The sequence below is a fragment of the Hevea brasiliensis genome, chromosome 10, assembly GCF_030052815.1.
Source record: "Hevea brasiliensis isolate MT/VB/25A 57/8 chromosome 10, ASM3005281v1, whole genome shotgun sequence".
NCBI classification, from domain to species: domain Eukaryota; kingdom Viridiplantae; phylum Streptophyta; class Magnoliopsida; order Malpighiales; family Euphorbiaceae; genus Hevea; species Hevea brasiliensis.
The window spans coordinates 12,032,243-12,058,174 of record NC_079502.1 but is presented as its reverse complement, the minus strand read 5'-3'; the positions used below and the strand labels follow the sequence as shown (position 1 = coordinate 12,058,174).

Genomic DNA, 25,932 nt, shown 5'->3' with positions numbered 1-25,932 from the left:
TATATTTGTATTATTGGTATTTAATGATTCTTAGTGACCATTGGAGAGGTATATACCTCCTCCGAGTGCTATCTCATTGAGGCGAGTTTTTATGAAACAAACCTTTCAATCACACCAAAAAAATTGGTTGACTGAGTTAAAGCTCATTGGTACATAAAATAAGTTAGTGGAAAAGAAGAATTATAATGGAAAATTTTTTTAGAATAAAGGTAAAAAATTAATAAAAATGAAATGTAGAATAGTTTTTGAATTTTTTTTGTAATTTTACTTGTTATTTCTATTCGTATTTTTAAAATATTATATAAATTTAAATAAAATAAAGTTATTAAATTAGTAATTCAGGGACCGAATCTATATTTCATAATATAAAAGTTGATGAATTGAAATGATATGATATTTGGTTTAGACCATTTCAACAACTCAATGATGGATGATAGTGTGCCTAATAGAATAAATAACATTAAAAAAAAAGGTTCAAAAACAAAATAAAAAAATAAATTATTTGAAACTAAAATTTAATTGGTTTGAATAGAGAAACAGAAGAAGAAGAAGAAGATGATCACAGATGGATGTGTAAGTATGGTTACAGGCCTTTTAAAATGATAAACAACAAAAGGAAAAAGATTGAAAAACGATCATATAATCTGCTATTCTGTCCTGAAGCTGCAGCTAAACTACGATTCTCTGGTCAAGTAAATGCATATTTCATTTCAAAGGTCCAAAGGATTATATATATATATATATATATATATATATATATATATATATATTCTGTTTTGTCCTTGATCTGTTGTTGTTGTTGATGATGTGATCAAAGGTGTTTTCTTTTCCAGCTTGCAATTTCTTGGATTTTCTATCAGAATCAGATATTAAGATGAAATACTTGTGGACTGGACTTGGGTCATCTTTGGTTGGCCCCAATCAAATGTAGTTTTTGATACGAGATTTTATTTTATTTTTATTTGTGTGGAGAAAATATATTAAATCTAAATCACACCCAAAAGTTACCTAAAAGTGGAAGGACTATTCGACTCCTCTCAAATTAACGCGGGACAACATATTTCTTCGTGCTCATGCATAAACATTTGAAGGATGAACATGAACACCTGTGAGTGAGATAACATCAAAATAAGGATAAATTCTATTATCATATAAAAAAAAAAGATTTAACTTATTCAAAAGTTAGTTTAAGAGGCGAGGACTACCTAATTTTATATCTAAAACTATTTCCTTTTATCAAATTGATATGGATAATAATTTTATATTTTAAATTTTATTTGATTTTCTGTTGTAATGAACTTTTTTTCTATAATTTAATCTTCATAAAAAATTGAGCTTATGCCAAGTCATTAGACAATTGACATTCAATGTTGAGTCAATTTCACATTTGATGATGTACAATTTCTTCATGCACAAACAACCCACCAACTAACCCTGAAAACAGAACTCATGTAAACCTTCTCAAGAGCACAAGAATAACAGCGGGATCTCTCCTTCTGGTTACACCAGACCAAATCACTCCCAATGGCTCTCTTGTTTCTCATTCTCCTTCCACTCTTTGGTGTTGGAGAATCTCAACCCAGTAATCCATTAAACCAAACTGATCTGCAGGTAGCCATGGATGACATGAGAACATCATTTTACTATGGATTTGTAATCCTCCTGAAGATCCTAAACAGTGCACCCAACTCGCTGCATGAAGGGCAAATAACTTTCTTGATGCCCAATGACGAGGAACTGTCAAAAGTTGCTTTGAAGCTGGACAATCTCCAAGATTTCATTCTCAGTCACTCAATCCCAAGTGAACTGCTCCTCAGTCACTTGTTACATTTTCCCAATGGAACTCTGGTTCCTTCAAGCGTACCCAACAAGATGCTCAGGATTACCAACAGTGGAAGATTAGGTCTGTTCGTGAACAATGCAAGAGTTGTCACTCCAAATGTATGCCTCAACTCTCTGATAACGTGCCATGGAATCAGCACTTCAATGACATTTGATAGTGCTGATTCTTATCCTATAAAATCTTCATTTGTTCATGTGAAAAGGAGACCTGCATTGCACTGAAAAGGAGACCTCCATTTGTTCATATCGGCTTCATCTTGGGTAAATTTCTCGGTGGAATTAGCTGAGGCTTCTGCAATTCTCTTGGATAAGGACCTGCAATTTTCTCATCTTCTAGTTGAGAGTTATAACCTGCTTGTAAGTTCTATGATAAAATGTCCTTTCACAAACTAGTCTCAATTGGGGCTACCATTGCTGTATTTCTCTCTTATGTTCCCTGTGACGCTAATAAGCTTGGTAATGCTATTGCTAGATATGCATTTTCTGATTCTTCTTCTGATTTTGCTTGGTCATAAGAGGTGGCTAATGAATTATGGCCCTTGTCCATTCTAAAGTATACCATCTTTTAAATGCAATTGTCAAAATCCAGGAACATTTATAACGGCACTCAGGGATCTCAAGATAATTCAACCAAAAGAAAATTACGAAAGTTGTAGCACTTGTTTTCAGACAACTCAACACAAAAGGAAAAGGGGGGAAGCCAAAAAAAGCAAGTAAAATTGAGAATGTCAACAGCACATTTTACACACAAGCTACCACCATTGTGTTTGTTCAAACTTAAAACCTTACACATGGACAAGAGGTGCAACTGCACATCCACAGGAACATCTGCCAGTCTAATTTGTATATGCACGAGTACAATTTAACTGTAAATAGGCAAAAACTATAAATGCATAATACAACTTTATGCAGAAAAATTATAAAAATAATAACTTACACCTTAGCTTTAGCTTTTTAATTCCTAGAAATAGTGACGCTGCTGCCTGAAAAGATGAATAAAATGAAACCAACTAGCATTTCATTCACTCTTGTTCAGAAACAGAGTGACGATCCTAAATGACATGGTTAATATTATAACAAATCAGAAAGCATTTCCTCAGGGATTTGTCCTGAAATGATGGCGCTCATTTGGCTGCAATTCTGACTTTGGGGGGCCATTGTAGCCATCAAGCAGGTCATGAATTTTGGAATATGTCAACACCTGAGAAGCGTCAACCCCACCGCTGCTTTGTGATGCATGTGAACTCTCCTGCAGCTTAATTTTCTCAAAAAGATACTGCTTCTCAGCTTCTGCTTCACTTAAACGAAGTTTGAGGTAGCTGCTGGCGTATTCTTCTTCTGATTTGTCAGTCTTAGCAAGAGCAATTCTCTGCAGCCTCTCAGCCTCTCGTTTTGCCTCATTTGCCTTGAGCTGGAACATATCAGCCTCTGCCTGCTTAAGCCTCACAATTCTCTCCAGCTCTTCTATCTGTATCTTCTTCTTTTGCCTGTCTAGCTTTAGTTCTGTCACTTCTTTGGCCTTCTCCTCCAGTTCACGGTCACAAGCCTCAAGAGCCATGCGGGCTTTCTTAAACATTCTCATCTTCTCATCAGCCACCAACTCCATCTTCCTTGTAGCCTCTTGTACCACTTCAGCAATTCGGTTACATGCCTCCTGTGGAGCTATTAGCCTTCCACCCTCCCCATTTTCCAAGCTCTTAGGAGAGTCTACCTCAAGTTCTTCAAAAAAAAAAAAAAAAAAGGTTATGGAATCAGAACAAATAACTTAATTTATATAATCCAACAATTCAGATCAGCAGCTATTCATTTAGGTGCTGTCTACTAAGCACGATTAAATATACATAAACCAATATGCATAAGTTCTTGTAGGACCATAACAAAAGATGTGACAAAGCAGAGCCTATACCTCAAAAAATGCAGAGTGAAAATGAAACTTTTAGAAGTATTAGAGAATGGTTCAGGCATAAATATGCTCACAGCCTCAAACCTCGTCGAGCAGTCAGAACCAAGAATTTAAGGACACAGTGAAACACTAAACTGCTATGATGCTGACTCAGAACTAACATGAACCAGTCAAATTCTCATCAAAGTGAGACATTCACTTTTACAACAAGTGAAACCAAGAAATTAAAACTTAGAAAAAAAAAAAAAAATTAAAGGCCCTCATTCGTAGCCAGAGAATGCAACAATTATCCCTCCCCTTGTGAACATTATTGCTACCTTGACAATCAAGTGATTCTCAAATTTGACATAGAATATAGAGCACAGGAGAAAAAGGAAAAACAAGAAAGGAAAACTTTAGAGCACAAAAAATTGAAATATTATTTTGACAAACACATCAGTGAAAAACCCTATCAGTAACTAAATATCAATGTGAAACAAAGAGCCTATGCTAGGAAATACAAACTAAAAGCTCTTGCAATCATGCTTATTATTTAATTTCACCAGCCAATACTCTTCAATAATATGATGATTTGCAAAATATGTACCTGCAAAAAATATAAGAATTACTTTGCAGGCTGTTGACTCTGGAATTCCACCCTTCATTTTATCAATAAGTTCCTCACATTTCCAAAAAAGTTTCCTGCCTCTGTTGTCTTCACTTCCTCGGAAGATTCTACTGACAAAATCAAGTTCTCTCATTAAAGCCTCTCGATCCCATGCTGGTGCACAATGTTGAAAAACATCTTTCACCCACCCTAGGAGTTCAGATGTTCGATTGCAGGCCCGGCATCGAAAAAGCATTTCAGCTGGGCCAGATCCACTCTTTACAGAAGGGCCCATAGAAATTTGTCCATCACGAATAGCACAATCAGTGTGAGTCCAATGAGAACATAGATCGCACCCAATCCAACGACAAGTATTGACTTCAAAATCAAACTTGTTACAGATCACACACATGCACAGATTGCAAAAACCTTTCCTGTTGGAACATATTTCACAAGTACAATCAGCAGCTGGAAGTTGATTTTGGCATGCTATGTTTCTGCATCTCTTGAAAACAAAGACCTCAATGAGGGATGTTTGAGAAAGACTAATACTTGGATGCAAAAATGCTTGAATTCCAGTATTTATTGCAACAAGGATTTCAAGCTGCACCCGGTGTGCTCTAATTAATGTCTTCGCGGTCAAATCAGATCTAACCTGAACAGACCTCTGCAGAATCGAAAATTCCTCTCTATGCTGTGAACCACCAGTTCCTTCTAGTATAACTCGGAGCCCATTCTTTAGCTCTTCTAGAAACTCATCAGGCAAATGATGCATCTTTTCAGAAATAATATCAACTCGTTCTCTTGCTATGTCACGAAGAGATATCTTATCAGCACTAGAAACACGGTGAATGACGGACTGTTCAGGGCAATCATTTTCTGTTTTTCCATTCTCCATCTTCTTGGCCATTACAGCATCAGCAGTAGGCCAAGTTTCTCTAGAACTAGCACTCTCACTAGGGGACTCATGGATATTATCCGAGTTTGATCTGAGTTCTTGAGCATCAGGAGACAGGTGAGGATCTGAAGAGACTAGGGACAGGGAAGTCTGTAGTCCTCCAGGGCGGGGTTGCTGACGTGGAGGCAACATTTTTGTTGAAGGCTGGTGGTGGATGTTAGAACCAGATGATGTACCCATCAACCAATGTTGCTTAATCTGTCATTGAGCCAAATGGACTTCAACAATCAGCAATATAACATTACCAACCAAAAGAAAGAATAAAAGAAAAGCTACAGATTCCAATGAAATAGAAAATCAGTTAAACAAAAGAGAGAATAATCTGCTCAAAACAATGATAATATTAAGTTTTCTTCCATGTAGTCCCTCACCACTAAAAAAAAAAAAAAAATCTGATTCATCTCTCCAGCAAAAGTTTTGTTAAATTATTATTCTTATGATACTTTTTAAGGTATTTATTAGTTTATAAATAATTAATTGCAGTTGATAATCATGTCCAAAACCGCATAATTCAACTTTAAATTCCAAGTGAAACACAATAATAATATATATAGGGACTAGATCAGGTACTACTCATATATTACAACACATACATGTGATAGCATCATCAATCAAAAGAAATACTAAAAGAAAAAAGGGGAAAAACACTTCAAACATTAAAATTTACCAAAAATACAGCAGCAGTAGATCACATAGAGAGTACATATAAGCACATATCAACACGGAAGATCTGTTTGGATACTGAGAAAGAAATTGCAAGGAAAGAAATAGTAAAAACTTCCCGGAAATCCAAGGCCGTTTCCAAAAATTAACCATCTAAGTAAGGTGAGATCTAATTAAGATCATTTAGCTAAACTTAGCATTTCCAACACATTACTCAAACCCCAAAAACAGTAAAACTAACAAAAAGAAAAAAAGAAGGACAACTGTTCTTCTAATTTTCCTCTGTTTTCTCAGAAACCAAACAGAACACGGGGTGATTGAAAGAGAGAAAGCTTACCTGAGAAAATCGAACTAAGAGGATGGATCGACGGAAGGAGAAGAACAGAGAATAAGCAGAGAGAAGAAAAGAGGCCAAATTTCGATTTTGGGATCACTGAGAATATATTTTTACCATTTTGACCCTGGGCGTCAAGGCCTGAGAGTGAAACACCCACGACTCCACCAGGGACATGGGTGGACAAAGGAATTGTAAGAAGACGGTTGAGAATTTTTTTTTCTTTTTAATTTTCAACGATGAAATGACCGGCTCGGCAGGTGGTGTGCTCTGTGTTGACCGGAAAAGAATAGCGCGTTTACGTCTCTTCTTTTTTTGTAATGTTGTACAATTGCTTGACCTGCTACAGAAATTGCTGAAGGGGTCAAAACTCGGTCGTTTTAACTTTTATTTTTCATTTTTGTTTGTGGGGATATTTGACTTTAGGTATGCTTTTTACATTTGGGTTGGTTTTATAATGGAACTAATTCAAACTTATTCACCGGGATACAACTTCATATTATTTAGGGTTTCTCACTCTGGCTAATTATGAGATATATTAAAAGTATTAAAAAATAGTATTATCTCTTTTATAAAAAAGTAGATAATTTTTATAATATAGAGAGTATATCCCACATAATTATAAGAGATGACACATGTACATCGAATCTATCTAAAAATTTATCTTCTCACCCCATGCTTATAAATTATTATTATGATAGTGAGATTTCATTGGTAAAAAATTATTATTTTTTAAGGTATTAATTACTTATATTAATTGTTATAAACTTGAGACAAATACTTTAGAATACAATAAAAGTTAATAATTTACAACTAACAAAATTTGCATACTAATTTAAAAAACTTATGTATGAACTGCTATTTGAGAGAATTTTAAAGAAAAGAAAAGTTAATAATCAAATTTGAACAACTTCTCTTGTTTGGATAGAATTAAAATTAGTTACGACAATTTAAAAATAATTTAAATGGCATTAATTCGCAAAGCAATGTCTATTTCCATTAATAGTCATGTCTATTCGCATTAACAGTCATGTCTGTTCATCCCAACAGACATGATTGTTTGGGTTTCGTTTCGAAACATAATATGGGTGTATTTCTTCTAGAATTACACAGCCATGTTGTGTTCTCTTTTGGACTAAGAAATTCCTTTTGAAAATTCAACATGGCCACGCCATATTATCTAGCCATAGAATATGGCTAGGTCATATTCTTCTTTGTGAAAATGGGACTTCCTTTTTCCACTTTCATGACGTATCTATGGTTTTTCTGTCTCTAACACAAGTTGTCATGTTCTTTTCTAGATAAACTTGGCCTCATTCATTTTAGCTTCTCTTTTAACCTCTCTTTCCCAATCTAACATATTCATCCATCATGTCCAACAACTACTAATTTGGCAACTGCATATTCATTAAGCTTGATGTCCCAAAATATGTCTAAGAGGGGGGTGAATTGGACTTTAAAAATGATTTTTCGATTCTTGCTTAAAACCTTTGAAAAATTACAGCTTGGTTCAACCTAATTTTCTACTGTGAAATATGTGCAATACTGCTCAATTGATAAGTTGGCTCGTAAGCATTCAGTATACTGATCTAATAGGATATATTAGTATTCAGTAAGAATTTCAGTAATCTGAATAAAATCACAACACAGCAAACAGAGCAATAAACATAATATATTAATTGACAGCAGATATAATAGTAAAAAAATTATATCAGATATCAGTAGATTTAATAGTAAACAAATTATCTCAGTTTCCAGCAGAGTTAATAGTAAATAGTATCAATTTTCATCTCAGCAAAAACACTTCAATCAGAAAATTAAAATGCATAAATGTAAAGAGTAAGGGTTGAGAAAATTGAATACTGAGTTTTTATAGTGGTTCAGCTCAACTAGCCTACATCCACTCTCTCAAAGATCCCACTTTGAGTCTTCACTCCACTAATATTCTCTTTTAAAGGCAAGAGACAAAAGCCCTTTACAAATCTTCTCACCAAAGCTTTTACAAGTAGCTTCATACTTCTACCAAGTGTTATCCCAAATACTTTTCATAATCAAGCTTCAATAGGTGCTTGAATGACCTCTCATAAATGATAAGAAAGTGATTGAAACTCAATCTCACTCAATACAACTAAATCTATAAAGAAGAGATGAGTAGGTAAGCCAATGATGAGCAATAAAAATAATTTGAGCACTTTGAATGAAAGCTTTAATGATCTTAAAAGGTTAGGAACAGTAGAGAGACTTTCATTGAGTGCAAAATGGCCAAGGATAGGTGTATTTATAGCTTTGGAATATTTCTGACCGTTTGAGAACTCATTTGAACGTTACAATTTCAAATTTCAAGAAAATAGCCGTTATTTTATTTTTTTCTACGATGTTTGCAGAGTTGAGACAGTTAGCATACCAGAAAAAGTAGCAAATCAGTTAGTATACCAAAATAAGTAGCAAACCATTTAGCATACCAGGAAAACTTTTCTGCATAACTTTGAAAACTTTAAAACTTTACACCAAATCATAACTAAATGCTTTTAGGCCATTGATGATATTTAAAAGAAAATAATTGAGGGATTAAAAATAAGTATTATTGGCTTCTACTCCTCAATTCTTTTCACAAGCAATCTTGAAAGTTAAAACTAATTTCTATACTATATGTACCTTTAAATTTGATCTTCAATGTAGCTTTGGAAGGTAACTTTTTCTTTCTTCTTTGTCTTTGATTCATCTTGTGTTGTTCTTAGGATGTCAACCTTTCTTTAAATTCCAAGTTCATTATCAACTCCATGAATATTTTTCTTTATCCTTTGAGAAGCACAACACTTAAAACAAGGTTAGTTTGATTCTAGTTGAGTTTTGTTATCATAAAAATCTATGTTCCTTTGAGCTCATGGGGCCAACAATCTCTCCCTTTTTGATGATCACAAAACTCAATTGAATCACCATGTAAGAATTGACAAGTGTGAGTATGTGTATGAATGTATATGAGGGAATAACTCCCCCTATGTATGTACCTATATCAACACATATTAACAGATAACTCCCCTTTAATAATTTCAATGAAATATTCATAAGCATTTTCTGTAACAAGGAGTTTTAAGCATGACTGAAATACTAACTAAATATGCAAAATATATTTTCATAAGCTATATCAACAATATATTAATCACAAGTTATATCAAAAAGTTCACTCATTCATTTCTCCCCCTTTTTGTCAGCATCAAAAGAACATGGGAGAAAACATGCACATGTGTATAAACCAAAATTCAGTTTAAGTGCAGTGAACAAAATAGTCAAAATAGTAGATAATATAACAAACTAATTAAAGTCTAGAAAACTAAAAATAGCAAACAGAGTAGCAAACAAAGAGACAGACTGTCAGACAAAATAAAATCAGTAAACATCCAGTATGAGGATTTATCCTTTCAGCCTAGAGCTTCTTCTGATTTGTCTCGGAGCAGCCATCTTCACCTTTTTTGGCTTGACAGGTTTATCACTCAAGGTTTGAAGGATTTCGACAGCCATTGCAGTTCCAGGTGTTAAGGGAATAATAGGGCCAATAATTAATTCAGATGCAGCAGCAGTACTGGATTCTGCAGTAGGCTTTTTCCTAGTTTTAGCCTTTTTGCTAGATGGTTTACTAGTTTCTTCTTTTTGCTTACCTTTTTGTTCCTCTTTAGTTATTTTTGCCTTTCTTTTAGCAGGTGCAACAGGAGCAGGAGTCTGTGGTTCAGGTTCAGAAGCAGAGTCACTCATGTCATCTCCATTTCCTTCTTTGCTGCCTCCTTTTCCATTATCATCATCAGATTCTTCTTCCTCTTATTTAGTTTCTTCTTTTTCCTCTTCTTCCTTTTCTTCTTCTTCCTCTTCTTCTTCTTCTATTTCCTTTTCTTCTTCCTCTTTTTCTTCTCTTTCTTTATCTTCCTCTTCTTCTTCTTCTTCTTCTTCTTCTTCTTCTTCTTCTTCTTCTTCTTCTTCTTCTTCTTCTTCTTCTTCTTCTTCCTGTTCTTTTTCTATTTGTGGAATAGAACCAGTAGCAGCAGCTTTACTGGTTTCTCCAGCTTCAGTGCTTGAAAGACCCAAATGAACTTTAATTTTGAATAGTTCTTCCACAATTTTATACATCAACATCAAAGTTCCATCAATCTTAGAATCAAGTGCATTTATAAGAACAGTTTGAAAAGATCTAAATTTTTGTATTTCTCCAAATTCAATCTCAACAAATTGTCTTAAATTATTCACTTCTACCAGAATTTCTTCAACATTAAAAGCACCACTTGCACTATTCTTAGAACTAACACCTTGTTCAAACCTTAGTTTTCTGCTATCATCATCTTTCTGCTGACTTGTAATTGGGATCATATTTGTTCTAAGTTTCTCAGTTTTCAGGGGTATCCCCAAAAGTCTCTAAATAGGCCATTAAGAGGATGGTCATAGGGTAGTTTGTAGGGTGGTTTCCATTTCATAATTTACTTCAGCATAAAATAGGCAAGATTAAACTCAATTTCATTCACAATATGCCAAATTATGCAGAGATCAAGTGTGCTTAAATAGTTTGGACTACCAGTTTTAGGATTCAACACATAAGTGATGAAGCTATGAAGGATTTTGATGTGTTGGTGAGCATGGGTGATGCTAGTCTTATCTTTCACTTCTCTTTTAAATACTTCTGCCTCAAAATCTCTTTTATTGAACCTTCCAACAGCAAATACTTCTTTGTGAGAACAAATTCTATTCCTACTGTTTGGGATGCCTAGGGCTCTGGCTAACCTTTCTATTGTCACCTCATAAACTTTTCCTTTCATTTTAACCTTAAAAGATTCATCACTTTCAGCATCATCAACTCTCAAATTTTTGTAGAATTCTTGAACTAAATCCACATATATTCCCTCAGTATTAGAGCATAATCTGTCCCATTTTTGATATTCAAACAGAGACTATAAAGGAACAGAGACTTCATTAAAAGCAGGCCAGTGAATATACCTTGGTTCATGAATGACCCTTTCCATAAGCACAATTGGAGCTTTTAAAGTCTTTTTCTTCTTAGAACCTTTTTCTTGGACAGGCTCACTAGTCCTCTTCATGGACTTTTCTTTTGATTTTCCAATGACCAGAGGAACTTATCTCTGTGGAGGAGGTGATGCAGGGACACTGGCATTGGTAGAATCTGAAGATGATGAGGGTGTGGTGACCTTTTCTTTGCCTTTTCCTTTTGACCGTGCCATGACCAAATCAGAAAAAGTTGGCAGTAGGGATAGAGAAAGCTAGGTTCACAAAATGAACAATGTGAGTAGTCAACGTATAACCATTAGAAGTATATCAACACATTTTTGATGCAATGTCATGTATTATTCAAAAATTTTAGGACTGACAGTAAGAAATATTAGGTTTTTGAGAATCAATAACAAATTCATGATTTTGTCATATAGCGCATTTTGGTGTAATGTGAATACTTAAAATAAGAAAATCCATCAACTAATTTCAAGAGTGAGAGACGAAAGCAAAACAAAAAAAAAAAAATGTAAAACACGTATCCACTAATGTTTTGAAATCAATACCTGATACTTGTAGAGAGAACAAAAATCGATGACGACAAAAGAGAATGCGTCAAAAAATTTTAACCCAATGAGAATCAATTTGAATGATTTCCTTCAGCAAAGTGAGAGAGATATCGGGGAATGATTAGGAAGGATTTAGGGATTTTCTGTCTTGAAGAATGCAGAATGATAGCTTTGTTTTAGAGCGAATGGGTTTCGAAAATTTTTAAGAAGACGAAGGGAGATGATGGTTGAGAGGGTTGTGAGTGAAACGGGTTAACAATGGAGAGGAGATGCATTCAATCAGATTTCGAGAAGAGATGCGTCGAAAAAGGGAAAGATTTTGAAATTTAAACTTGAAAAGACATAAATGGAGATTTTGCAGAGTGATTGATACCGTGTACCAATGGAGAAGCAGAGAAGACTGATGGTTTCGCAAATTTTTGAGTCCCGTGCTAGAGATTAATATATAAAAAGTCTATTTTGCCCTCTAAACACATAATGAGACATTACTTTAAATAAAGGGGTATTTAAGTAATATGCCTTTTAAAAATACAGAATAGGCACTCAGAAAAGAAGAATAATCTTAGAATTTTAGTACAATCAGACTTGATTACCAGTTTGCCAATGAAGAATTAGGAGCAATGGTAAAGCACTTAGCAAACAAGAAAATTAGCCAACAGATTAGTATGCCATTGCAATCAAATTCTACAGAATACTGTTCACGTCAGTTCAGACCCAGAAATTTTCAAATTGCACCAGAAATATCAGAACACATTTTTAACACCACAAACCAACATATATCACTTCATTTTCATATAGGAACATGAGTATGCATCAAAAGTTGAGCAAAAGCATCAGTCATACCAAGTTCTTTTCTTATTTTGCAAAAAGTTTCCTCATTAAGTGGCTTTGTAAAAATATCAGTAAGCTGTTTTTCAGAAGGGACAAATTTAATTTGAATATCACCATTTTGAACATGATTCCTAATAAAATAATGTCTAATTTCAATATGCTTGCTTCTAGAGTGTTGGACAGGATTTTTTTGATAAGTTTATAGCACTAGTATTGTCACATCTTATGGAAATGTGATCAAATTTAATTTCAAAATCTTCAAGCTATTGTTTCATCCACAAAATTTGTGCAACACAACTTCTAGCTGTAATATATTCAGCTTCTGCTGTAGAAAGTGCAACAGAAGTTTGCTTTTTACTGTGCCATGAAACTAATGCATGACCTAGAAATTGATAAGTTTCAGAAGTGCTTTTTCTGTCTAATATGCTACCAGCAAAATTTGAATCACTATAACCAATAAGATCAAATGATTCATATTTTGGATACCACAAGCCAATGTTGTGTGTGCCAATGAGGTACTTAAAAATTCTTTTAATTGCTACAAGATGAGATTCTTTTGGACATGATTGAAATCTTACACATAAACATACATTAAAATAAATGTCTGGTCTGGATGCTGTCAAGTAGAGTAAAGAACCAATCATACCTTTATAGAGTTTATTATCTATCTCCTTGCCTTTTTCAACTTTCTCTAATTTAACTGTTGAGCTCATGGGAGTTCCAATGCTTTTCATTTCTTCCATTTTGAATTTCTTTAGCATATCCCTTATGTATTTGGACTGATTTATAAAAATTCCATCTTTCATTTATTTGATTTGCAATCCAAGGAAGAAAGTAAGTTTACCCATCATACTCATTTCAAATTCACTTTTCATCATATTGGAAAATTTCTTACAAAGGAAATGGTTAGTAGCACCAAAAATAATATCATCTACATAGATTTGCACAATGAGCATGTCTTTTCCTAGTTTCTTAATGAAAAGGGTAGTATCCACTTTTCCTTTTTTAAAATCATTTTGAAACAAAAATTTACTAAGTCTCTCATACCATGCTCTAGGAGCTTGCTTTAAACCATAGAGAGCTTTAGTAAGCTTATAAACATGATTTGGAAAATGAGGGTCTTCAAAACCAGGAGGTTGAGCCACATAAACTTCTTCATCAATATATCCATTTAAGAATGCACTTTCAACATCCATTTAATAAAGCATAAAATTCTTAAAACATGCAAATGCACACAACATTCTAATAGTTTCAATTCTAGCAACCGGAGCAAAGGTTTCATCAAAATCAATACCTTCCTCTTGGTTGTATCCTTGAGCTACTAGTCTAGCTTTATTTCTAATTACTTGTCCTTTTTCATCCATCTTATTCCTAAATACCTATTTAGTTCCAATAATAGAATGCTTTTTAGGTTTAGGAACAAATGTCCACACTTTATTTCTTTCAAATTGATTTAATTTCTCTTGCATAGCAAAAAGCCAATTTTCATCATTTTGAGCATCATCATATGTTTTGGGTTCAAGTTGAGAGACAAAAGCAACATTACCAAAATATCTTCTAAGTTGAGCTCTTCTCATCATTCTCTGTGATGGACTATCAAGAATGTCATCTTTGGAATGATTTCTATGGTACCTCCATTCTTATGGAATATCTTGATGTTGAGGTTCCTCAATTTGTAATTCTTCCACATTTGGTTGGAAGTCTTCTTGAATTTCAACATTTGTGAAACAAGGAAGTTCTTCTTCTTTGTCATTTTGATCATCCTCTACTAGTTATTTTGGATCAAGCTCATCTTTATTTGAATTCTTTGAATTTAGAATCTGCTCATTTTTATCATCATAAGAATCTTTCCTTTGCAAGAAAGTGTTAGCATCATCAAAAAGTATATGGATTGATTCTTCCATGGTCAAGGTTTTTCTATTGAAAATCCTATATGCTTTGCTATTTGTTAAATAACCTAGAAATATTCTCTCACAAGATTTAGCATCAAATTTCTTGAGATTGCTATTTTTGTTATTCAAAATGTAACATTTGCAATCAAAGACATGAAAATATGCAAAAAACATGAAAATATGAAATATTAGGTTTTCTTCCTTTCCAAAGTTCATAAGGAGTTTTTTTTAAAATAGCTCTAATGGAAACTCTGTTCAGAATGTAGCATGTTGTATTTACAGCTTCTGCCCAGAAATATTTTGGTAAACTATTTTCATTCAGCATTGTTTTTGCCATTTCTTACAAAGATCTGTTTTCCCTTTCAACAACTCTATTTTGTTGTGGAGTTCTAGGAGCTGAAAATGTATGATAAATACCATTTTGAGAATAGAAATTTTCAAACAAATAATTTTCAAATTCCTTTCCATGATCGCTCCTCAAAAATGTAATGTAATAGCCTTTTTCATTTTGAATTCTTTTGCAAAAAGCTTCAAATACATCAAAGGTTTCATCTTTATGAGCAAGAAAGAAAGTCCATGTGAATCTTGAAAAATCATCAACAATTACAAATGTATATGCCTTGCCTCCTAGACTTCTAGGTGTGATTGGACAAAAAAGATCAAGATGTAATAGCTCCAATGATCTAGACGTAGTTACAACATTTTTTAATTTAAAAGATGATTTTGTATGCTTACCAAGTGCACATGCTTTGCATTGAAACTCTTTTTCAAATATTAACTTTGGAAGGCCTTTAACAAGATTTCTTCTAGAAAGTTTAGCAAGTGTACTCATGCTAGCATGTCCTAATTTTCTATGCCACAACCATGCACTATCATCTAAAGTCATAAAGCATGTTTCACAATTTTCTTCAAGATTTGTTAAATCAAGTAGGTAAATATTATCTATTCTAGCACCATCAAACATAACATTATTTCCATGAATCTCACAATGTGTAGAAGTAAAAATGACTTTAAAACCATTATCACACAGTTGACTAACACTTAAAAGATTATATTTTAATCCTTGTACTAATGCAACATTCTAAATGCAAGGATTTTTACCAATAGTTCCACATCCAATAATTTTAGCTTTACTTTTATCACAAAATTTGACATAACCTTCTTCTTTCAAAGTAAGAGAGGAGAATTTACCTTTATTTCCTGTCATGTGCCTAGAGTAGCCATTATCTATGTACCAGTGTTTTGTTTCTAGCATACTCCTTAGGCAGACCTGAAATCAGTTAACTGTTCTTAGGTACCCAAGTAACTTTGGGTCCTTGTATGTTAGTAATATTAGGTAGGGTTCCTTTAGGCATCCATACTTTCTTTGTCTTAAAGGTTCCTTTCCTAATAGGACAAACATTAATCATATGACCTTTATGATTACAATAAAAGCATGTAATATTTGGTTGAGAAGAAGATGAAGCTTTAACAAAATAATGTTTGTATTTTTCATATTTCATAAATCCATCATAACCAATTCTAAATTTTTCATTTGTGGATCTTTGATTCCCAAGAAGTATATCAAGTGTTTCTTGTCCTTTCATAAATTTAGTTAAATCTCTTGTCAAAGATTTAACTTTTGCTTTAAGAATTCTGTTTTTCTCAAGAAGTTGTTCACAAACTTCTTTTGATCTTTGAAGCTCATCATTAACTTCCTTAAATAATTTCATTTGAGATTTGTAAAATTCATTTTCCTTTGAAGCCATACTCAAAGAAATAATTTCTGATCTTAAAGCACAATTTTCATGTATCAAAATTTTGTATTTCTTTTTAAAAGATCTATATTTATCATATGTTTTTACAAATGCAAGTTCTAACTCATCAACATTAGAAGGTTCAAGATTTGCCTCATTTTCACTATCTTCAATGTGCGAGCTTTCACCTTTTTCTTCAATTGCCATCATACAAGTATTTGTAACATCTTTGTCACTTTTTTCATCATTTGATGAAGAGTCACTATCACTTCATGTTGCCGCCATTACCTTTTTTACTTTTATCCTTTCTAAACTTGTTTTTCTTCTTCAATGTAGGACACTTTGGCTTAATGTGGCATGGTTTGTTACACTCATAACAAACTATTTCACTTGAATGATTTGGAGTCTTTGGAACATATTTCTTTGTGAACTTTTTGTATTTGCTTCCACCTTTTTCTAAATGCTCTTTTGAATCTCTTGACTATTATAGTCATATCTTCATCATCATCACTTGAAGCACTTGAATCATCACTTGAACTAGCTTTAAAAGCAACACTTTTCTTTTTCTCATCTACCTTTTTCGGATATGAAGGCTATACCTTTCTTTTTCTTTTGATCACCTTCTTTCTCATCTTTCTTGTAGATCATCTCATGTGCAATGAGAGAACCAATTAGCTCATCATAGGTGTACTTTCTGAAATCCTTGGTGTCTTGAATAATAGTAGTCTTTGCTTCCCATGACTTTGGAAGAGATCTCAAAATTTTCTTTATGAGTTCTTGTTCCTGAAATTTCTTTCCAAGAGCTTTAAGAAGATTAACAAGATCTATGAATCTGGTACTCATTTCAGTAATAGTTTCACCATGTTTCATCTCAAATAACTCATAATCATGGATGAGGAGATTTACCTTTGACTCTTTCACCACATCGGTTCCTTCATATGTGACTTCTAGTTTGTCCCATATTTCTTTTGCAGTTTGACACCCTGAAATACGATTATACTCATTAATATCAAGAGCACAATGAAGAATGTTAATAGCTTTGGCATTTGTAGAAATTTTTTTCCAATCATTGTCATCAAATTCAACTTCAGCTTTAGGAATTTGCACAGTTCCTTCACTAGTTTTATAAGGAATATAAGGACCATCTTTAATTATTCTCCAAGCATTAATATCAATAGATTGTATAAAGTTTCTCATTCTAGTTTTCCAAAAAGAGTAATTTGTGCCATTAAAAAGTGGTGGTCTAGTGATTGAATAATCTTCAGCTAAGAGGGCAGGTATACCAGCTGAGTTTCTAGATGAACCAGCCATGTGTATGGATCACTCTAAGGTGTTTAATCTTCAAGCAAGAGAGACAGGCTCTGATACTAAATTGATGTCCCATAATATGTCCAAGAGGGGGGGTGAATTAGACTTTAAAAATAATTTTTCGGTTCTTGCTCAAAACCTTTGAAAAATTGTAGCTTTGTTCAACCTAATTTTCTACTGTGAAATATGTGCAATACTGCTCAATTGATAAGTTGATACAAAGTTGGCTCATAAGCATTCAGTATACTGATCTAACAGGATATATTGGCATTCAGTAAGAATTTCAGTAATCTGAATAAAATCACAACACAGCAAACAGAGCAGTAAACAGAATATATTAGTTGACAGCAGATATAACAGTAAGCAAATTATATCAGATATCAGCAGATTCAATAGTAAACAAATTATCTCAGTTTCCAACAGAGTTAATAGTAAACAGTATCAATTTTCATCTCAGTAAAAACACTTCAATCAGAAAATTAAAATGCATAAATGTAAAGAGTAAGGATTGAGAAAATTGAACACTGAATTTTTATAGTGGTTTGGCTCAACTAGCCTACATCCACTCTCTCAAAGATCCCACTTTGAGTCTTCACTCCACTAATATTCTCTTTTAAAGGCAAGAGACAAAAGCCCTTTGCAAATCTTCTCACCAAAGCTTTTACAAGTAGCTTCACACTTCTACCAAGTGTTATCCCAAACACTTTTCACAATTAAGCTTCAATAGGTGCTTGAATGACCTCTCATAAATGATAAGAAAGTGTTTAAAACTTAATCTCACTCAATACAACTAAATCTATAAAGAAGAGATGAGTAGGTAAGCCAATGATGAGCAATAAAAATAATTTGAGCACTTTGAATGAAAGCTTTAATGATCTTAAAAGGTTAGGAACAGTAGAGAGACTTTCATTAATTGCAAAATGGCTAAGGATAGGTGTATTTATAGCTTTGGAACATTTCTGACTGTTTGAGAACTCATTTGAATGTTACAATTTCAAAATTCAAGAAAATAGCCGTTATTTTGTTTTTTTCTGTGATGTTGTGCAGAGTTGAGACAATTAGCATACCAGAAAAAGTAGCAAACCAGTTAGCATACCAAAACAAGTAGCAAACCAGTTAGCATACCAAAAAAACTTTTCTGCATAACTTTGAAAACTTTAATACTTTACACCAAATCATAATCAAATGCTTTTAGGCCATTGATGATATTTAAAATAAAATAATTGAGGGATTGAAAATAAGTATCATTGGCTTCTACTCCTCAATTTTTTTCACAAGCAATCCTAAAAGTTAAAATTAACTTCTATACTACATGTACCTTAAAATTTGATATTCAATGCAGCTTTAGAAGGTAACCTTTCCTTTCTTCTTTGTCTTTAATACATCTTGTGTTATTCTTAGAATGTCAACCTTTCTTTAAAACACAAGTTTATCATCAACTCCATGAATATTTTTCTTTATCCTTTGAGAAGCACAACACTTATAACAAGGTTAGTTTGATTCTAGTTGAGTTTTGTTATTATCAAAATCTATGCTCCTTTGAGTTCATCGGGTCAATAATCCTGCACAATACCATCTATTCCCACAAATAAACACGTAAATATTACTCATACAAAGTGAGAAACTCGAGGGAAAACATGAAATTAACTAAAATTAAAGAAAATACTCGAAAAAGGTTGCAATTGCAAGGAGCATATAGGGAGTTGTTTTCAAAAAATGGTGTGTAAAGATGAGCAAGTGTTATGAGAGGGGGTGATTTGAAAAGAAGAGATTGTGATGAGTGCTTAAAGGAACAGATAGAGGAAGAAATTGGGAGTAGCAGTTGAATATGAGAGGAAGAGAACGAATAAAACAAAGAAAAATGACTTTTATAGTGGTATAATTGTAATTCTTTTATATTATTAAGGGCATTTGTTTGAAATCAAAATTTAAAAGAAGTTGTCCAATTTTTCACAAAAAATTGAATGGACAAAAACCCAGATTTAATATTTAAACAAACATAATAGAAGTCTTTTTTTTTTTTTTTCTTCTTTTAACTTGTTTTCTCTTTTCTTTACCACAACTCCAAACGAGAAATAATTATACAGTAAGTCAGTAATTCCACATGGGATTTATACATGAAATGTTAAACCACTAACAAGTTAATATGTATATGAATTTAGTTACAATAAAAGAAACTACTTAATAGTTATTTTTTTCATTTTAATAATATCATTTAATATTTATTTTTATGTTTTACATTTTAAAAATATATTAAAATTTTTTATTGTTAAAATTTTTAATTAATTATGTTAAATACAATTTAAAATTTATATTTTTGTTGGAAATATATATTTTTTATTATTTTTGTTAGAAATATATACTTGGCCCCTTAAATTTTGGAAATGATGTTGTAAATATTGAAACCTTATAATTTTTTTTTATCATCATCTTTTTTTTTATAATCATTTTAAATTTAATTTTAATTGACTCTTGATATTTTAAAATAATAAAATAATTTTTTAATTAATATCCAAAATTTTATTTTATTTTTTTGCAATTTTTTTTTGCTTTAAACTTCAATACTAAATTGGTATTAAGAGAGTGTATGTGCTTTTTAGGTATTTTATTTTATTTTTTGGTCAAAATTTATTTTGAGGTGATAAAACATTTTAAGTTATATGAATTGAGTTGCTATTATTCATTTGTATGCTATTAGTTCATTATATTTTTGCCTATTACTTTATAATTAAAATAAAATTCATAAACTATTATAAATAAAAATTTTAAAGAAATATATAATATGCTATTTTAATTTAAAAAAATTAATTATGTACTTTTTTGTTTTAAAAAGATATAATGTAACTTTTATGAGCCTGTATTGCATTAAAGTAATTATGAAATCTATTATTTTAAAACTAACAATTGCAAAATAAGTATAAAATTTTGAGACGTTAATTAAGTATTATAAAAATTTAAATTATAAAGAAAACAAATATGAAAAATACTATTTTTAAAATAATAAAAATATGCATATTATGAATATTCGACTTTTTTTTATTATTTTTTATAAATAACAACTTTTTTTTCTTATAGTAGCTGTGAAAATAACCTTCCTTTTTGGATATCCAAAATTCCAACTTCAAATGATGTGAAGAGTCCAAAATAAAGCAAATTTCTTTTGACAAAACTACATAATAAATAAAAGGAAAGAAAAAAAAATCTCTAATTATTATAATGACAAAATAATTTAAAGTACAGAAAGTGGTGATCTGGGGAAATTTCAAGAAGAGTGCACAAACCATCTTGTTATTGCTTTACTTTTGCATATAACAGTTCAACAAAATACAGTGCTAAGAAAGAGAGAAATGATGAACCAAGTAGCAGCTTAAAGAGATCAAGCCAGATAGGAAAACAGAAAAGTAAAAAAACTAACACCTATATTTTAATTAAACCAACCAAACTAGTGGTAGTTCTAACCCATGACTTTGCCACAAAAGGTACAGTCACTCATTTTATATCCCTTGCCTAATATTAAAAATAGATTAGTTAACTTAAAATGAAATTGAAAGTAAGTTAGATCTTATCTAATATAATAAAACTAATTTTAGTTTTTAAATGAGATTTTGAATATTTATACTAATAATTAAAAGAATAAGATAAGTAAAAATGAAATTTAAAAATATAATATTTTTTTATAAGATAAGATTTTAGTAGTTGAAGTTTGAAAAGTTGATATTTAATATGATAAGATAATTTTTATATAAAAATGTAAAAAAAGAGGTTTTGCCATGTGGTGATTTTTTAAGTCTTTTTATTAGCATATGTGGTACACTATGATGAGCATTTTTGAAGGCGCAGCTTTAATATATATATTAGAATTATAACTCAAAATTTTATTGGGATCTAAAGATATTTTTTTTTTAATTTAAATTAGAGAATATTCTTAAATATAATGGAAGAATATTTTCTATATTAGTAGAACTCTTATTTTAGTGTTATTCCTAATTTGAGTAAGATTCCTAATCAGATTAGTATTGAGAAAATTAACACTATAAATAAGAGGATGGTGAAAAGGTTATTTGGCTTTCAGTTTATTGAGTGAGACTGTCACCTATTGCAGATAAAGGTTTTGCTAATTGTTGAGAATTTGACTTTACCCATTAATGAGTAAACGAGAGGCTCCTGCCCATTGTAGTCTCATGGAGGAGGGAAAGAGGTTTCGGTCTAAGGTGGAGAAAGGGCATATATAGAATTTAAGAGGAAGGAATTCTTCTTCATTGATGAGAGGACTCTTGCCCATGTAGTTGAAGATTGTGATGTAATAGTTGTAATAATAAATATACTGGGTGATATCTAGAGGAGACTGAGAGGATTAACTAATATATTTACTATGAGCAACTATGAGCAATTATGTCGTATGGGTTCTCTTGGGTGTAATTGAGTTGATGGGTAGTATAATTTGAGCTTATAATGAAGATTTATTATTGATGATAGTAGAATATGGCTTGTCCGTCGATATGTTGAGAGGATAAACCACATAAATATTATTGTTTTGTGTACTTATTTTATTTCTTTATAATTTATACGCTTCCGCAGTGCATAACAATATATATATATATATATATATTCCCTCAAATGGGACCTATATTATTTAAAATTTTTTTTATTGGAGGGACCAAAGCTCCGTATATAAAAACTATTAATTAAACATTAAATCATATTTATAACTTTGAGAAATAATTTATTATTATTATTATTATTATTATTATTATTATTATTATTATTATTGTTTGATATAGATGAAGAAAGATATTGAAGTGTATCAAGTCAGACAATTTAGCCGACGAATCACAACTCAATCCAAAGTTCATTCTTTGTGTTCATCGATGATCACAAACTGGTTAATGCATTTTAGTTTCTTGATTCTTGCGTTTGGAAGTAGGGATAATCCTATTTGCAAACCCATTCACCTAGCTCCTATAAGCCAATTTTTTGGATTTTCATTGTTTAAAAAATTAATAATATATTAATAGATTTTGATTTGTTATTGTAAGTACCATCGTGGTTTCTGAAGTTATAAAATTTATTATTAGTTAAATGTAATATTTTATATAAATATTTAAATTATAAAATATGTATAGATATTAAATAATTATGAATGAATATAAATAAATTATTTTATAATTTTGTTCGACTCCTCTAATTATTCTTACAAATATATAATTTATATATAAAAAATTATAACTATGTTATCAAAAATTTAGTTGTGTAGTAGAGAAAATTGAAGATGAGGTCACGCTAAGAACTTGTTTGGCATTATTGTTGAAATCGCTGTTGAGAAAATTACTTTTTTAAATATACTAGTCAGAGAATATTAAAAAATAATTTGAAATTAAATTTAATAAATTTTAATCATAAATATTAAAATAACAAAATAATTTTTTTTAGACTTTTTTTTTACAGTATTTAAAATGGTACTTCTATTCAGAAAAGCAGTTTAGGCTTTGCAAACTCAATACTAAATAGGCACTAAAAAAATAAGAGCTTGTGATGAATATCTATAAGAAATTATTTTAAATAGTGACAGACTTTGTGACGGATTATTTCATAAAATTTAATGTAGAATCTCTTAAAACTGTGCTCATGGTCATGCTGCCATGATGAATGTGAACGTTAAAGACAGTATTTGAAGAGGTGAATGGTGAGATAAGGAGTTCAATTTTATATAATTTGCTCCAAATAAATAAAAGAAAAGAAGGTACGTAAGCATGCAACGAATCCATTAATTAAAGTTGTAGGTAATTAAGAACAATATAAGTTTTCACTTGAAATTTGCTTAACAATAGAGATTTGTAGCTTTGTGCTTAATTGCAAGCAATCAACCAAAAAGAAAGAAATGTAATAGTGAACCCCAAAATGCAAAACAACCAAAGAAAAGCATGAGACAACAAGGTAGAGCCACCAGCATATCAGCACCCACCGCCGCACTACACATGCAAAAACATCTTACAAAATTCCAATTGAAAACCAACCTACCATTCATCAACTCATGAAGGGGGGGGGGGGGTGGGGGGTGGTGGTGTTGGGTGATGTGTGGGGGGTGGGGTGGGGGTTGGGGGTGTGTGGGGAGGAGAAGAGGGGGAGAGAACTGCTACCGGACCAATTAATCAGGACATCTACTAAAGACTGGGCTCTCTCTCTCAACAGCAAATATCCTCCATTGCTCTTTTTTCCCCATATCAAGAGGACAACAAGAGACTATATATTTTGGATCATGAATCAAACACAAATATCTATTTGATGAATAGTGTTCTGTAAATTAATCTTTTTTGAATCTTGATCAACTTTCATGCCTTGAAGTGATTCAAACTATTTGCCATAGCAAATGATGATTTTTTTAAAAATTTTTTATATATAGGCCAATAATATGTATTGTGATCATGATGAATATGAGAAATGAGCATGAAATTGTTCATGGATATATGAAGAAAACATAGTTACATTACTCTTCTAAGTTTTTATACATCCAAAAAGGTTGTGAGAAAATTAATATAACAAACATACATATAATATATATATAGAAATATAGATATTCAAAATTACAGGAAATTAACCATACATGTCTCTCTGGTGTTTAGAGATGAAGAGAGGTATCAACATCAGAATTTTCAAAACTCCTTGATGAGCTTCCAGCGTTGGGCCATAAGCTTGTTGGAGTCTTGATAATATCAGCATGATTGTTGCTGCTTTGTGAATTGAGTCTAAGGGAGAGATGAGAATCTTGAAGGGGAGGTGCTCTATTTGGAAGGATCATCTCAGGTTGGTGGAAGGTCATCTTGCTAGGATCAAAATGCATACCTGCAGGAGCAGCACTCCTTTCAGATTCTGAAAACAGCTTTAGAAGTTCTTTCTCCTGTCTCTTTTCCCTTATTCTTTGCAGTTTCCTAAACCTTTCTTGGAGAAGTGCTATTGAAGAACTAGCCACAGTTGCATCGCCATTTTGCCTACCCATTAGAGAGAACCTTAATTGTTTGGCTATAATTGGGTTTCAAGGCCTGTGTTAGGGGGGGGTCCTATATATATGTGTGTGTGTGTGTGTATCTGAGATATGCATGTGTTAGCTATTTAGGTAATTTTGAGCTATATAATTAAATTGATTCAGGGTGATGCAATATATAAATGAGAATCATCTAATGAGTAGCAACATCCAAGGCGAAAAGAGCCAAAGCTAGTCTAAAGAGGGTTGAGTTGGTGGATGTGAAGGCAAAGGGACTTTTTGAGGGAAGAAGATGGTGAATAAGAGAAGCCAAATGAGACTGGAGAGTAGCATTTGGAAGGATGCTATGAAGAGAATAAATGGTTAGGTCATGCGGTGTCGGTTTGTCTTTTAAAACTTCGGAGAAGATGGTGTGCATTTTGGATTGATATTATTTTTTTTTTTTCTGATTTTCAACTCTCTCCACCCTATTCTTTTTGCCTATGATTGGAGTCTAGTATGGTGACTGACTGCAAAAGGACAAAACCGTCACAAGGGAATTTTATTTTGGATTAGACCCTTTTCTTTAAGAGAAAGGAAAGCCACAAAGTATTAGACTTTGGACCTTTTCTTTGTGTGCTATTTTGAGACTGAAGAGACCTTACCCTTTGAGCCAAGTGAGTGCAGCCACTTTGACCCATCAACTCTTCCCTTCCCTGCATATAAGCATATTGAGAAGATCATCAAACAGATTCAACACCTTACCTTTCTTCACTTGTTGTTCCCCTCAGTTTCTGTGCTGTTTTAAGTTAAATTATATGGAAATAGATTAGCACTTGACAGCTTCATTACGATACAAAACAAGTTTGGATTGTTATGTTTGACACACAATCATTGAAATACTCCCTCAATTTGAGATGGATTCTGTAAAATGCCATCATAAGAAACTTTATCCCTGAAATCACTTTCTCGGAATTTAGAGAAAGAAGTGCCAAGTGTACTCAGTGGTTTGGTGCCTTGGTGGTCCTCTCCAAGCAATCTTTGAGTTCTGATTGCAGTTCAATTCCATCCATGTCCTGCCAATTTGCACTAGCACTATGACACTAAAGCAGCTCATGGCATGGCAGCATTTGGTATTGGGTGGTCCAAATGATTTTCCTTCTTGTTATACAAATTAAGAGCAATTTAGCTTCTCTGGGTTTTATGGCTTTAAGCTGGGTAACATAAAAAGATCAATCAAGTCAAAATCCACAGAACAGTTGAGTGGCATATCCATGCAGAATTGCAAATGGACATCCATTTACATGGTGGTCCTGATGAGCATCCAATTCCCTGAAGCAATAATTGGACATATCACATGGTTATC

The 25,932-nt window shown here is 32.2% G+C and overlaps 2 protein-coding genes across 2 annotated transcripts; one reads left to right on the top strand and one right to left on the bottom strand.

Moving 5' to 3' along the window:
* Positions 1 to 1,273: 1,273 nt before the first annotated feature.
* LOC110661392 (uncharacterized) lies at positions 1,274 to 2,331 on the top strand. Its single transcript, XM_021820004.2, has one exon. The coding sequence runs from the start codon at positions 1,525 to 1,527 to the stop codon at positions 2,062 to 2,064; it is 540 nt and encodes a 179-aa protein (XP_021675696.1). The 5' UTR covers positions 1,274 to 1,524; the 3' UTR covers positions 2,065 to 2,331.
* A 207-nt stretch (positions 2,332 to 2,538) lies between these two features.
* On the bottom strand, positions 2,539 to 6,493 carry LOC110661391 (OBERON-like protein). Its single transcript, XM_021820002.2, has 3 exons — positions 6,290 to 6,493; positions 4,332 to 5,487; positions 2,539 to 3,561 (listed from the first exon to the last, which is right to left on the bottom strand). The coding sequence occupies exons 2-3, from the start codon at positions 5,467 to 5,469 to the stop codon at positions 2,939 to 2,941; spliced, it is 1,761 nt and encodes a 586-aa protein (XP_021675694.2). The 5' UTR covers positions 5,470 to 5,487; positions 6,290 to 6,493; the 3' UTR covers positions 2,539 to 2,938.
* Positions 6,494 to 25,932: the final 19,439 nt, after the last annotated feature.